The 14881-nt window shown below is 39.6% G+C and overlaps 1 protein-coding gene across 1 annotated transcript in view; it reads left to right on the forward strand.

Moving 5' to 3' along the window:
- The window catches only part of COL5A1 (collagen type V alpha 1 chain), a 298612-nt gene that overhangs the window by 208354 nt on the left and 75377 nt on the right, over window positions 1–14881 (forward strand). The window contains exons 28-31 of the mRNA XM_043985817.1: window positions 6163–6207; window positions 8668–8721; window positions 10953–11060; window positions 12718–12771. Coding sequence (XP_043841752.1) covers window positions 6163–6207; window positions 8668–8721; window positions 10953–11060; window positions 12718–12771 — 261 coding nt within the window. The remainder of the gene's footprint in view (window positions 1–6162; window positions 6208–8667; window positions 8722–10952; window positions 11061–12717; window positions 12772–14881) is intronic.

A 14881-nucleotide genomic window follows, 5' to 3' on the forward strand; every position in this document is an offset into this window, starting at 1 on the left:
TCAATTTTTATTGTCAAGCCTGGAAGCTGAGCGATGGGGAGAGGTTCTTTAAAAAAAAAAAAAGAAAAAGAAAAGGAAAAAGCATTCATCTTAGAAAGAAATGTGTTCTCAGAAAAAGAAACCTCTCTTATATTAAGAATACAGGCAATGTGCACAGATTATTAACTGATTCCACGTGTGCAGAATAGAGGTGACGGCTAATGGTTATGATTAATACCATAATTAGCATCTTTAGCAGGATGATACAGGGACATTCAAGGGAGGTCTACTTATTTTTAGTCAAATGCCCACACTGGCACTGGGGAAAATAGCTTCCTCTGCCTTTCATTAATTTCCCGCAGCATCTTCCTGATTTCTCCCTTAGTCGATTTAGAACCTGACACCCACCTGGGTTTGATCAGAGTTTGCATAGTATATTCCCCTGCCTCTGAAGGGCTTGGTTCTTCATTGGGATATTTTGGGCTAGTTTGGAAAAAAAGACATACTGAGATGCCTGGGACATGGGTTCTATTTGTAATTCTGTTGCTCACAGGGTGGTTGGCCTTGGATGACTTGTTCTTCTTCTCTGAACCTCAGTTTCCTTATGTATAAAAGGGTATCTAACATCTCTTCGAGGTCAAAGAATGAAAAATGCTTGAAAAAGAAATGGATTGGTGTTCAGGAGGCCTGTGATTTAGCCCCTGCTCTGCCTGACTAGCACCCCTGGCTGTGTGATCTTGAATAAATCACTTGATGTTTTGGGCTCACTTTTAGCTCACTTATTCCTATAAAATGAGGGGCTAAGATGATCTCTAAGGTGTCTTCCAACTTTGGTCCTTTTTTTACCCACAATACTGAGTCTGAAGTAGGACCTTAATGAATGCTTGCTTGCTTGGATACATGCCAAATCATACATATTTGAGAAATGGAATTGACCTTTAGGTTCTAATTCAACTTCTCTCATTTTACCAATGAGGAAACCAAGACACAGAGAAGACAATTAACTTGTCCTTGGGCTACATGAATTAGTGGCAAGGCTAGGACTAATAATTACTCAGGTGAGAGCTAGATGATAGCTTGCTAACTAGAATGTAGAAAGAAGATAGATAGATAGATACATACATACATACATAGATGAATGTATGAAATACATAAGGGGAAGGAGGAGATTTAGACATAGTCTAGCTCTGTCTTTAAGGTTCATAAAATACTTTCTTTGAAAACATCATCAGGTAGGTGATAGTGCATATATTATCATCCCACCATTACACATGAAGAAGCTGAGGTTCAGAGGGCTTGAGTAGAACCAGAATCACAGCTGATAGAGAGCTGAAACTTAAAACATGGATTCCAAGTATTGTGATTTTGTTTTGTTTTGTTTTGTTTTTTGCGGGACAATGAGGGTTAAGTGACTTGCCCAGGTTCACACAGCTAGTAAGTCCAAGTATTGTGATTTTAAAGAAGATGAGTTTCACCTACTTAAGGCCAGTGAGCCTGGTGTTGAGCTCTTCCCAAAATTCCAAATAGATTATTAAAGGGTTGGACTGAGGGCACTTAGAAATGGGAAGTGATTATTCCTCGAAGCCAACCTAGGTTCTCTCCAGGCAAGGTAGACTGAGCACATTTCCTTTTTGGACACAGTTACTATATTGCTAGATCAGGGGAATACCATAGATAGAGTATAGCTGGCTTTTATCAGGATACTTGTGAGGCTATATAGTGTGTAGTGGAAGGACCATCACATTTGAAATCAAAGCCCCTGGATTTAAATCCAGGCTCTGCTAAGCGTAACCTACTAGATTTTGAGCTAGATCTTTTTCTTCCTTGGGCCTGTTTCTTTACTTTACAAATGAAAGCATTGGGCTAGGGGATCTCCAAGCTGTGTTCTGCCTCCACATGACTCCACATTTGACACTCTTTTCACTGCAACACATCCCATCTCTGTTAGTTCTACTAGACTGTGCTTTCCAAAGATAATTTCTATTTGGTATAAATATCCATCTACAAGTTTGCATATCCCTGGATTAACTCTGTGCAGTAGAGGTTAAACTTAGCCATCTCCTTACATGTAAACTTAAACTCCATATAAGTAGTTTTGAACACAGTATTCCCATACTGCTTGAATCAGATTCAAATCCTTTATAATTCCTTCAGCAACTTTTCCTCTTAGCATCAGAGGTAATGAATCAAGTCCAATGCCTGCCTCTGTGTTGAACTCGATAAAAACCCAAAGAGGTGATAAAATGTCTAAGAATCCCTCCTATGAATTGATCTAGAGTCTTTGGTGCACAGACAAAAATAATCCCATAGGTTCTGGTCTATCCTTCAGACCTGAAAATTAAAAAGAAAAAGAAAAATCCTTTCGAGTCCTTGTCTATCCTTTGAACCTCCAGAACCTGGTGACTAATGTGGTTGGGGGTGGGAAATGGGATTCCCTGGATTCCTTCACTTAAATTATATATAGATGCTTTCCCCCTTGTTTATGTTTTAATTTTTCTCTATTTTTGGTTCCATATCCCATCATTGGTTCATTTTGAGACAATTTATACTGGGGGACTCATTTTGCTCACCTAAAGTATCATTTGGCCTTTTCCAATAATGTTTGGAGGAGGCTGTGCTATTTCTGTAACAACCTTACAAAACCAGGTGCAGTTCAATAGGAGACTAATGGTTCAGAAAATGGAGCATTCGACCCATATTAATATAATTAATGTCAGCCTACATTATAATAGCCATTGCTAAGCTACCCCACCTTCCACCCCCCATTCCCTTCCTGTGGTAGCTGTGGATTGATATCAGGGCTCCATTTCCCCTTAGCATTTCTTTGCTGTGTGTACCATGAATCTTGGTGTCCGCCACGTTTCTATTATAGTTAATGGTTTAGGTACCTAGTACAGCCTAATACTAAACAAGGCAACTTGGAGGGAGGAGGGGAGTGCTAGACAGCATTTAACTGTATTTCTCCTTTCCTGAGTCTGGTAATAAGAACTTCAGGATAATTACATACTTTATCCTCTATTCAGTCCTCAGTCTCTCCCTGCCCGCCCAGAGGTTGATTAAATACTGGTGTGCTTAAGGATGCCACAATTTACTGTCACTTCAGGCTGTCACCCCCATTCCCATATGACAGGTTTCTGCAGATCTGGCCTCCTAGGCTTCTCACAGCCTCAGGGACAGAAAGGAGGTCACTGCCAACTTAAGTCTCTTGGCTCAAGAAACCTCTTGCCACAAGAGGGCACTTGAAAAACCATCTTTCTTACAGAGGGAAGTGTGGCTGTGCCAAGCCATCCACCCTGCTGTGTTTCTGTTTCAAACATTAATTTGGAGGGTGCGGCCCTGAAGTGGGGATTCAACATAGAGGATGACCTGAAAAAGCCTCTAATACACAATCAATTTATCTAGCTTGATACTGCTTGGGTTGAGAAGGCAAAGTGGGAAGTCATTAGCTGTCAGGTGGCAGATTAGTGTGAAGACCAGCCATAAAATTAACATGTGCCCTGGGTCTAAGGAAATCAGGCAGTGTTCCCAAGGAAAGTATATATATCTTCAGCTCCAGCTTGATAGTTTATTAATTCCATTCTTCATCCCCCACCACACCACATCCAATCAGGCCAGTATCTTTATTATATTGTACCATTTCTTAACCACTGCAGATGCTCTCAATGATTTTCTGGTCCAGCTCCCTCATTTGATAAATGGGAAAACTAAGGTCTAGAAATATAAGATACTTTGCCTAAGATCATCTATCTGTTAGTAGTCTCATAGAGACTAAACCCAAAGTTGCTAGACTCCCAGATCAGTGATCATAGGCTCATAGCTTTCGTTTTAAAGGATTTATCGATGGTCTTAAAAAAAACAACAAAATGACAATTCTGCCTAAATTAATTTATTTATTCAGTGCCATACCAATAAGACTACCTAAAAACTATTTTATAGAGTTAGAAAAAATAGTAACAAAATTCATCTGGAAAAACAAAAGGTCAAGAATATCAAGGGAAATAATGAAAAAAAAAATGCACAGGAAGGTGGGATAGCTGTACCAAATTTGAAGCTTTACTATAAAGCGGCAGTCACCAAAACTATTTGATACTGGCTAAGAAATAGAGTGGAGGATCAATGGAATAGGTTAGGCACAGGAGACACAGAAGTAAATGACTTTAGTAATGTACTGTTTGATAAACCCAAAGACTCCAGCTTCTGGGCTAGGAACTCAGTATTTGATAAAAACTGTTGGGAAAACTGGAAAATAGTATAGCAGAAATTAGGCATAGACCAACATCTTACACCTTATACTAAAATAAAGTCAAAATGGGTACATGATTTAGACATAAAAGGTGATACCATAGGTAAATTAGGAGAGGAAGGAATAGTTTACCTTTTAGATCTTTGGAAAGGAGAACAGTTATGACCAAACAAGAGATAGAGAATATAATGAAATGCAAAATGGATGATTTTGATTACATTAAATTAAAAAGTTTTGTATAAACAGAAGCAAAGCATCCAAAATCAGAAGGGGGGAAGAAAAAAAAACAAATTTTATAGCCAATACTTCTGATAAAGGCCTCATTTCTAAAATATATCAGGAACTAAATCAAATATATAAGGATCCAAGTCATTCCCCAATTGAGAAATGGTCAAAGGATATGAACAAGCAGTTTTCTGATGAAGAAATCAAAGCTATCTATTCCCATATGAAAAAATGCTCTAAATCACTATTGATTAGAGAAATGCAAATTAAAAACAACTCTGAGATACCATCTGACACCTATCAGATTGGCTAATATGACAAAAAAGGAAAATAATAAATGTTGGAAAAGCTATGGAGAAATTGGAACACTAATGCATTGTTGGTGGAGCTGTGAACTGATCCAACCATTCTGGAGAGCAATTTGGAATTATACCCAAAGGGCTATAGAGCTGTGCATACCCTTTGACCCAGCAATACCACTCTTGGGTCTTTTCCCCAAAGAGATCATTAAAAAGGGAAAAGGACCCACATGTACAAAAATATTCATAGCTGCTCTTTTTGTGGTGGCAAGGATTTGGAAATTGAGGGGCTGCCCATCAACTGGGGAGTGACTGGACAATTTGTGGTATATGAATGTAATGGAATTCTACTGTGTCATAAGAAACAATGAGCAGGAAGAGTTCAGAGAAACCTGGAAAGACTTGCATGAACTGATGATGAGTGAGATTAGCAGAACCAGAAGAACATCGTACATAGTATTATCAACATTATGTGTTGATCAACTGTGATAGACTTGATTCTTCTCAGCAATACCATAGTACAAGATAGTTCCAAAGGACTAATGATGGAAAAGGCTCTCCAAACCCAGAAAAAAAGAACTGTGGAATATAGATGCAGATTGAACCATAGTATTTCTTTGTTTTTGGTGCTGTTGTTTTTCTTCTTTGAGGTTTTTCCTTTTTGCTCTGATTCTTCTCTTATAACATGACTTATGCAGAAATATGTTTAATGTGATTGTACATATATAGCCTATATCAGATTACTTGCTGTCTAGGGAAGGGAGGGAAAAAATTGAAACTAGTAATCATATGAAAACAAATGTTGAAAACTATCTCTACAAATAACTGGAAAATAATAAAATACTTTCATAAATTTAAAAACAACAACAACAACAATATCATTGCTACTTCCAAGCTATTCCCTGCCTCCCCATTCCCCAATTAAACTCTTTGAGCAATTAGTTTAGTCAAGAAAAACAAATCAACATATTGGGCCTATCTGAAGATGCATACCCCATTCTACCACTATATGGTGGTGGACTGTAGTCCACCTCTTCTGTGCCAGTTGAGAAGCCCCCTTTCTGCCATCTTTCCTCTTCAATGATGACAAATCTCATGGTTATCCTCCTGACTACTCCATAGCAATGCCCCCTTTTCTGCATGATTTCAAAATGAGTTTAGAAGAACTGTGTTACAGGCAGGCCTGGAGATCCTCATGTCCAAGGAAACCCCATTCCTAGAGAGTCAGCATAGAGCAGGACTTATATTTGCCTGATGGAGGCCTGGGCATCTCCTATAGGCAACTAAGAGATCAATGGATTCCCAGAACCCTGGGGCTTCGTTGTAAGTCTAAGATCTTTGCATTGTACAAAGTCTCTTTATTCATGTGTATTAAAGGATAAAATGTGTGATGTCTTCCTCTTATTTTCTGCATAGGGGGCAGATGGCATCCGTGGTTTGAAAGGCACTAAGGGTGAAAAGGTGAGTATATTTTTTGGAAAGCATTTTGGCAGACTGAGGTGAATTGTCCTCTGGTTTCTGACATCTACCCAAGTGTTTGGGTCTTTAGTTAGAAGAGCATCACTGAGCCATGCTGGATTTTGGCTCTCCAGGATTTTGAAGGCAGCTGATTTCAATCTGGATAGATATTGTTCCTGGACAGAAAGACAAAAAAAATGATGCCTCTATAGTTTGCAAAGCCCTCTACCTACATTATCTCATTTGAGATGAACACTGACATATAGATAGTATCTGAGGCCAGATTTGAACTCATGAAGATGAGTCAGCCTGACTTTAGACCTGGTACTCTGTGCCATCTAGCTGACCAACTGTCTCTTAAGGGACTACTTAACCAAGTTCAAAGGTTTTTTCTTGGATTTAAGTACATTGACAAAAGAGACAGTTTTATCCTTATTTTTTATTATGAATTTAACAATTATCAACAAATATTCCAATATGCAAAGAACAAATAAGAGAATTATATAACAATCTGAATTTCTGCTTCATGCAGTTTGTTTTTTAAGCATACATTAATTTAACAAGATAGTAACAAAATCATCCTGTTTGTTTTTGCTCCCTTTTGAACTACTTTGGCTTTCTTCTGTGTATTTGTTAATGTTTTATTAATGGTGTTTTCTTTAAAAAAAACACATGCAAAAGTTTTTTGCCCCTTTGTCACTACCTGCTAACTCACCCCCATCCCACTAAAAGAACATTCTTGTATTATTAGCTTCCCGAACAGGACCAGGCATATAATCTTTCATTAAGTCCTTCATTTAACATTTTTTTTTCGGGGCAATGGGGGTTAAGTGACTTGCCCAGCGTCACACAGCTAGTAAGTGTCAAGTGTCTGAGGCTGGATTTGAACTCAGGTACTCCTGAATCCAGGGCCGGTGCTTTATCTGCTGCGCCACCTAGCTGTCCCCCATTTAACATTTTTAACTCCTAAAGCAGAGATTCTTAATCCTATGCATTTTATTTCATGCATTTAAAAACATTATTCTGAGGAGGACTTTACCAGACCACTAGAGGGGTCCATGAAATACCCAAAAAGCTTAAGACCCCCTTTCCTGAATTATGGAGAAAACATGTTCCTTGTTGCTAGAGGAGATAGAAAGGTTAGATGGCATAGTCCCTGTTTATATAGAATGAACGCTTCTAAGGGGCAAAACACTAAGACAAATGGCTTTTATGAACACCATTATACCAGAAGCACCCAATAGGTACATAATCTGATTAATTGGCCTTAATTGGACATTAGCACTGGCACATTTGACAGAAAGACACATGTTTGTACTCATTGTTTGAAATGGTACAGAGTGGGTTCAGCTCTGAAAGCTTCAATTCTGTAGGAATTATTGACAGTATCCTTTGAGCTCTGTTGAAGTTGAGTATGAAACAGTTCTGGAGGGGGAAAAACAGGCTCTACAATGCTCCAGAATAATTGTGGTTGTTACTGATAAGTTGCCAGCATTTATACAGATGTCAAAGACACGGGCCCTGGCAGGGGACATGCTGATGGTTGGTGACAGCAGTGCCCTCATCATTTCATCAAGAATTGTGTTTTTCCTTGACATATGAGCTCCCCAAGTCGGGACCTTGAACGTTTACAACTTGGCTTGGTTTCATTGTCTGGATATTTTTCTTTAGGCCTCTTCCTCTAAATCCATGGTGAGAGTACAGATGGAATAGACAACTAAAGAAGTCCTGAAATCTTCTTCCTTGTAATGGGAATAGAAATGCTATGCCCAGCTCTCTGTGATAGTAGAAGCTCCAGCATAGATGGCTTTTTTACATTTTCCTCCCTGATAGTCCCTTGGTAGGGGATGTGCAGGCCAGACTAAAGGGGAATCTAAGATAATAACAACAAATAGATTTAAGGGCTTCTGATGTCACTTTAGAGTAGGATTACCATCTATTCTATATTCTCTAGGAGTCCTCAAGATTACTTCAGAGAGTTCCTAACTCCAAAGCATGGGGAAAAAGATGATAGATAGATAGAGAAAGAGAGAGATACGTATAGATATATATGTGTATATTTATATTTGTGTGTGTGTATATATATATATATATATACACACAACATGATATACTTGTGTGTGTGCATGCACACACACATACACACACACATCACTCCAGGTTAGCAGGTCATCTAGGCTGGTGGCATCAGAAAGCTGTTAGTAGAAATGAAATAAAAGCATGACCATACTGGTCCTTCTATGAAACCTTTTAAAACTGGGGTGGACGATGATGAAACATGAGTTGATGGACTCAGGGTTCATAATGAAATATATTTGGATGAGAATTGTATTATCTTTTAATTTATATAGGTAGCACATAATCATGTAGAATAGATGTGTGAATTGGAAAACAACCATATTGTACATGTCTCTATATCCATTCTTTACATATGTGGTTTTTTTTTCCTTTCCCATTATTCAGGGTGAAGATGGATTTCCTGGATTTAAAGGTGACATGGGCATTAAAGGAGACCGAGTGAGTATTTAGAGTTTGCAATATCTTCTCTTTTGCAGTCGGGGAGTTTAGAATGATTGTCTTTATGTATATGGCTGAAAATCCTAGTGCCTTCTTTGGGATACGGGAGAGCAATAGGATGCCAGAGCAGAAAGGAATCTTAAATAGAGCCAAACTATTGCTCCAACTCCCATCCTTTTACAGATAAAGAAAAATGCACAAAGCAGGAAAGTTACTTGCCCAAGGTCGCACAGCAAGTTGGTGGTACAGTTTGGACTACAACGAGATCCCCTGGCTCTCAGTGCCTTTTCTACCACTCCAGACTCATGTTACTTTACATGGCATAAGCCCTTGCATCCACAATGACTATTTACCAGGACTTGAAAAATTCTTGTGTTCTGTCATTCTCTTTTGGGATGTGAGGGAAAGAAGTTGTAACAACCCACCTTGCTTTTGTAATGAATATTTCAGTTCTGCTACAGATGAAGCTTTGCTGAGGGAAAATAGGGTTCAATGGGCTGCTCACAAGCACACGCACGCGTACGAACACACACACACACACACACACACACACACACACACACACCCCACAGGGCCACCAGCTTGTGCTCTCATGTATATATGAGAAGAGGGTAATGCAAATGAAGCAGAAATCTGTCTCAAGTCAGATTCCTATCTGGAGCAACACAGGGCAAGACGCCTTAGCATGAGAGCTGTGAAGTCTCACTAACAGCCTCAGAATGAATAGGCTGCTAGGGGAGAAAAAGAAAAGGGAAAGAGAGAGAGAGGGAGAGAGAGGGAGGAAAGAAGGGAGGAAGGAAGGAAGGAAGGAAGGAAGGGAGGGAGGGAGGGAGGAAGGAAGGAAGGAAAGAAGGGAGGGAGGGAGGGAGGGAAAAAAAGAAAGAAATTTCTCTAAGATTGCAGGCAGTCACAGTAGCTATAGAGCACACTTGGTATAGAAATATGTCCGCTGAGAGTTGATCTTGCCTTCCTGCCACTGTAATTATTTCCTTGTAAAGTAATGGTCCAGGTGTTTTTTCAAGAGATAGCTCAACTAAGTAGCATTTTAATCTGTTTTTACCATAATCTGACAGACAATAGACAAACATTCTATATCTATATATATTTTAAAAAATGGTAAATAAAGGGATCTGTACCTCATATTAAATAATTACATCCTGGATAGACAAACTGGAAATAGCCTAAGGATTCTGGAGCTTTCCTTGGAGACCAGGGAACCTGAAATCTATACTGTTTCTCATTCTGATAATCCCTTGCTGCTACCTATGTATATATCAACATGACATGAAATATCCAATATGTTCTTCCCTTTTGAAGATTTAAGTGCATCTATTTGGAGTTCCCGTTGAAAGGACCCTCCTTGGCTCTAAAAGAGATCATAAAAATATATGTACTCAAAGGAAAGAGCTAGTCCTTATTTACCATTCATAGAGTTTCTTATTTGGGATTGTTGTTGTTGTTGTTGTTATTGTTTGAGCATGAATGTGAAAATAGAATAGGCCTGCTTAGAGATCATGGGTTATTTGATATTCCTTTAGGACCCAAGAAATTGTGAATAAGTAAGTCATTGGCTTTTTTTCCCAGGCCATATGCTTTGTTGTTGTAGTTTGTGGTTTTTGGCAGCTGTTTTATAGCTACCTTAATAAAAAAAATCTCAGGGGAGAACCCATTAACAGGCAGTCCATTTCTAACCATTTTCTAAGTAGGAGTCTGGATTGTTCACATCTTACGGAATTTCTGAGCAAAAAAATTAGTCCCTTTCCATACCCTCTTGCCAGAGATTACTTGGGAGATTCTGAAGTATTTCTGGAAGAGTGAATTGAGTACAGCCGTTGTGAACCCAAGTTATTTTAGCCAAGAGGCACTAGATTTAGAGGAGATAATTGAGGTGTAGGATCCCACAGTCTGAGAAAAATAGCAACTCAACCTCCATACAATGAATCCAACATAGCTAACTGAATGCAGGCCTATAATTTACCATACAATAGCTCCTCTTTGCCTGTAACAATGGAAATTTGTCATCTGCTTCATTGAGGCAGGAGGCAGAAGGAAAACCAAAGTGCTACTTTCCATGAGGTGCTCAATGGCTCCCATCTCCTATTGCAGATGCTGAGCAAGGCAGGCGTAGTGGAAGATGGGATGTTTTATGGGGGATGAAAAGGGGCTGAGGAAGGAGAAATGTTTTTTGGTGTCCTCCTCAGCTCTGATTTATGTTTTTGTTTTATTCATAGGGTGAGATTGGGCCACCTGGCCCAAGAGGAGAAGATGGCCCCGAAGGTCCAAAAGGTCGTGGTGGTCCTAATGGTGACCCAGGTCCTCTTGGTCCTGCTGGAGAAAAGGTAAATCTTAGTTGGGAAAGGATGGTGAGATTGAGGAGGAAAGAATCTTCATCTTTCTTCCAATTTGAGCTCAGGAAGGCTCATATCAGACACTTTTCTCATCCCCTCTCTACTTCTATCTACTTCTTGGAGTTGTTTGGATCCAACCAACATTGAGATCTAGCTGTAATTTCTTGATTCAAATTACTTTTCTACACTATTCTTAATATTCTCTCTCTCTTTCTCTCTCTCTCTCTCTCTCTCTCTCTCTCTCTCTCTCTCTCTCTCTCTCTCTCTCTCTCTCTCTCTCTCTCTCCCTCCCTCCCTCCCTCCCTCCCTCCCTCCCTCCATTACCTGCTGAACTTTGGGGAACTGATTGATACACTTCTGAGGCTAATGTCTCTGAGCACTTTAGTTCAGACCTCTCATCCCCCATCATGGATTATTGCAATGGTCTTATAATTAACCTTCCTAGCTCAAGTCTCTTTTGACTGCAGATCATTTTCCACGATACCATTAGAGTGACTTAAGCACAGATCTGTTACTTTCCTAATTAATCAATTTCAGAGGCTCCTTATTACCTCTATGATAAAATATCAACTTCTCGATTTAGCTTTTAAACTGCTTCACAACCTGTGCCAACCTATCTTCCCAACCTTATTCTACATCCCCTCCCCTCCTGCACATCAGGATCCAAACATTTCCCATCTCTGTGCCTTGGCTCTGGCTGTCCCTCAATGTCCCATGCATTCCTTCTTTCCCTCTGACTCTGAAATTCTGGTTTCCTTCAGGATTCAGTTGAATCATCACCTCTTCTAGGAAACCTTTCCAGATTCTCCCAACTGCTGGGGCTCTGCCTCCCACACCATCTTATATTTAACTAATTTATATTTTTTCTCTTGATATTTGTATTTCTTGTCTTACCCATTCAAATGTAAGCACTCTGAGAATAGGAATTGTTTCTTTCTTTCAGTTTGTATTGCCAGTGCCTAGGCTAATATCTGGTCCATAGCAGGTTTTTAATAATGCTTATTGATTCATTGATTTATTGATTGAGTAACTGAGCCTTTCCCTGAGCAGACATATTTTTCTCAACTCCCAGAGCACAAAGCTCATCCTTGATCCTTTAGGGTCTGTCATTGTTTCATATGTGAAGTTATTGCCCACTCAGTTAACATGTCCCCTGAGGGCGGGGGCCATGTCTTCTCTTTCTCTCTTTCCCCCACAGTGCCTAGGCATTGAGCTGAGCACACAGTTTCCCCAACTATGTGTAATTTGACTTGATAGAATCAAATGAAAGAATGTGAAGCGCTGTATGAATGTGAGCAGTTATAATTGCTAGGAACCATTCCTCACGAGGCTATAGGACATGATAAATGTATCTTCATCCCGGCTATCAGTTCAGACAGTTTCACTACAGGGCTGTGAATCGGATCACTTTAGTTTTTCCTACTTATAAATCATTGCCTTTGTCTGGCTAACATCAGCTTATCAAAGCTTAGAAATATCACCCTTGAAGAAAACTGGCTTGCATGTATCTTCTGCATTCCTAAGCTCTCAGAAACTGTATTTCTCCCATATCACCTTCCAAACAAGTGTTTGTATTCTGTCTGTACTTCAATATAAATATAAAGCTTGCCCCCAAACTCAACGTTCAGTGTTTCTGTTTCTATTCTAGGGAAAACTTGGAGTCCCAGGCTTACCAGGCTACCCTGGAAGACAAGGTCCAAAGGTAACTTGAGAGTGGGTTAGATGCTTCCTCTCAATTATATGTATGGCTCATGCCAATCTCTTCCTTTGGTCTCTAGCTTCCTTCACTCCTTTCTTTCACACTCTTGCTTCTTCTCCATCACGAAGCATGACCTTTTTTTCTGGGGATTCATTTTGCTTTTTAAAGTGTGTCTTTGCTTCTGGACCCCTGCATATTTATAGCCTAGTTGGAAACTGAGGCCTGTTCTGTAGTGGAACTCACTCAAGTGAGAATGGAGAGTGAATACATCCCACTAAGCACATCCAAAGCTGGATTGTTTGCCTTGCCTTCCACAGCATCATTTGGTTGATATCAGCTATCAAGTTGCAGATGTTCAAAGCTTGCAAAACCTAATCTGCGATCAGGAAGAAACACTTTGGAGATTTGAAGGTCATTTGCCAGGAACCAAGTGTAAACGAAAGACAAGAACTTTTCTCACGTGAAATCATGTTCTAGCCTAATTCTAACAGCTCCTAGAGGCTTTGGGAACTATTTAAAAATTATTTTATCCGAACTCCATGTTTTATTATTCATGGTTCTTCCTTAAAAAAAAATAACTGGCTGCCTGACACTGGAGACATAATTAACAGCAAAAGAGTGTTTCATCTCTGTAGTGCATTTACATATGATGCCTATTCTAAGACACCTTTAGCTGGCTGCCTAACGGAGTTTGACTATACTCAGTCATACTAACAAAGGAAAGCGAGTGGGCTGCGACAGGAGTCCTCAGGAATGTCACCCTGGTTAAGGAAAGATCGATTCAAAACAGTTCTATGGAATACTAATCGTCACACCTACAATATGTAAGCACATCATTTATATGCAGTGGAGGCATTAGGGCAAGGGGAGCATTATGTGATTTATGAAAACATCTATCTGTGGCAGGCCCTGCAACTCCCACTGCAGCTATAAACTGCAAGGCTCTCTGTATACATATGAAATAAGAAAAAGGTTGGCATCCAGGCAATTATCTCTTTAGCCACCAACGCATACATTGTCAAATTGTTGGCCCCGGGATGGAATGGGAGGAGAAGGGAGTGACAAGAGGAGGCTGGGTGAGAGGGAGAGAGAGAGAGAGAGAGAACAGAATATGAGCATGTGTGTGTGTGTGTGTGTGTGTGTACCTGTGTGTAGACATATAGATTATAGGTATCATAAGATGTAGAACTGTAAGGGACTTTGGAGGTCATCTGATCCACCTCCCTTATTTAACAGATGAGGCAGCAGGGGTCCAGAGAGATTAAATACCCAAGGTCAAGCAGGTGGTAAATGGTAAAGCCAGGACTAAAATCTGTCTTCTGACCGCTGAGTCAGCATTTTTTTCCATCGTCCTCTGCCTAATATGGAAAACCTATTCCAGAGTTCCAAATAGCTTTTTGAAAATGTGACAACCGAGACTTTAACCTATAAGTATGTGTGTGCATGTGCACACACATGTTAGTACCAAAACCCAAACATCAAAACAAATCTCTTACAAGGCAGAATGAAGCAGAGATGTATACTAGAAAAAAATGGATTTGGAGTCAAAAGAACAGATCTGAATTCCAGCTCTCCTAATTACTAGCTTTGTGACTTTGGGCAATGCATTTAACCTCTGAGCTTCAGTTTTCTCCTTCTGAAAATGAAGGCATCAGACTAGATTATCTATGAAGTTGCTGCCAGCTACTGATGCTATGATTCTCTTTGGAAGGAATTAGAAACAAAACATACTTCAGATTATACAGCTCTTCTTGGTGATAAGTATTTAAGATTTCACCTCTGAATTAGTTGCCTTAGTTCATGAGAGTTTCAGCTGAGCTTAGCTCCTTGGTCTAAAGTTCAAGCTTTGTCATATTCAAAGAAGTGCCTAGAAACCAAGCATGTGACTGGATGACTGTAATTTAGGCAGGAAGATTAATGTAAATAAGCGATTCACTTAGAGAACAGGAAGATGCTCCTTGAATTGGATACCTGTCCTGCTAAAGAGAATATCTTGGGCTTATATAGACATACAGAGCATAATATATAGTGGCACAAGGGATTTAGCACTCAGTGTGGTGTCTTGTATATTGTAGGCTTATAAGGAATATTTGTTGAACAAATTTAGTGAAAT

Source organism: Dromiciops gliroides, chromosome 2, assembly GCF_019393635.1.
Source record: "Dromiciops gliroides isolate mDroGli1 chromosome 2, mDroGli1.pri, whole genome shotgun sequence".
In the NCBI taxonomy this organism is placed as follows: domain Eukaryota; kingdom Metazoa; phylum Chordata; class Mammalia; order Microbiotheria; family Microbiotheriidae; genus Dromiciops; species Dromiciops gliroides.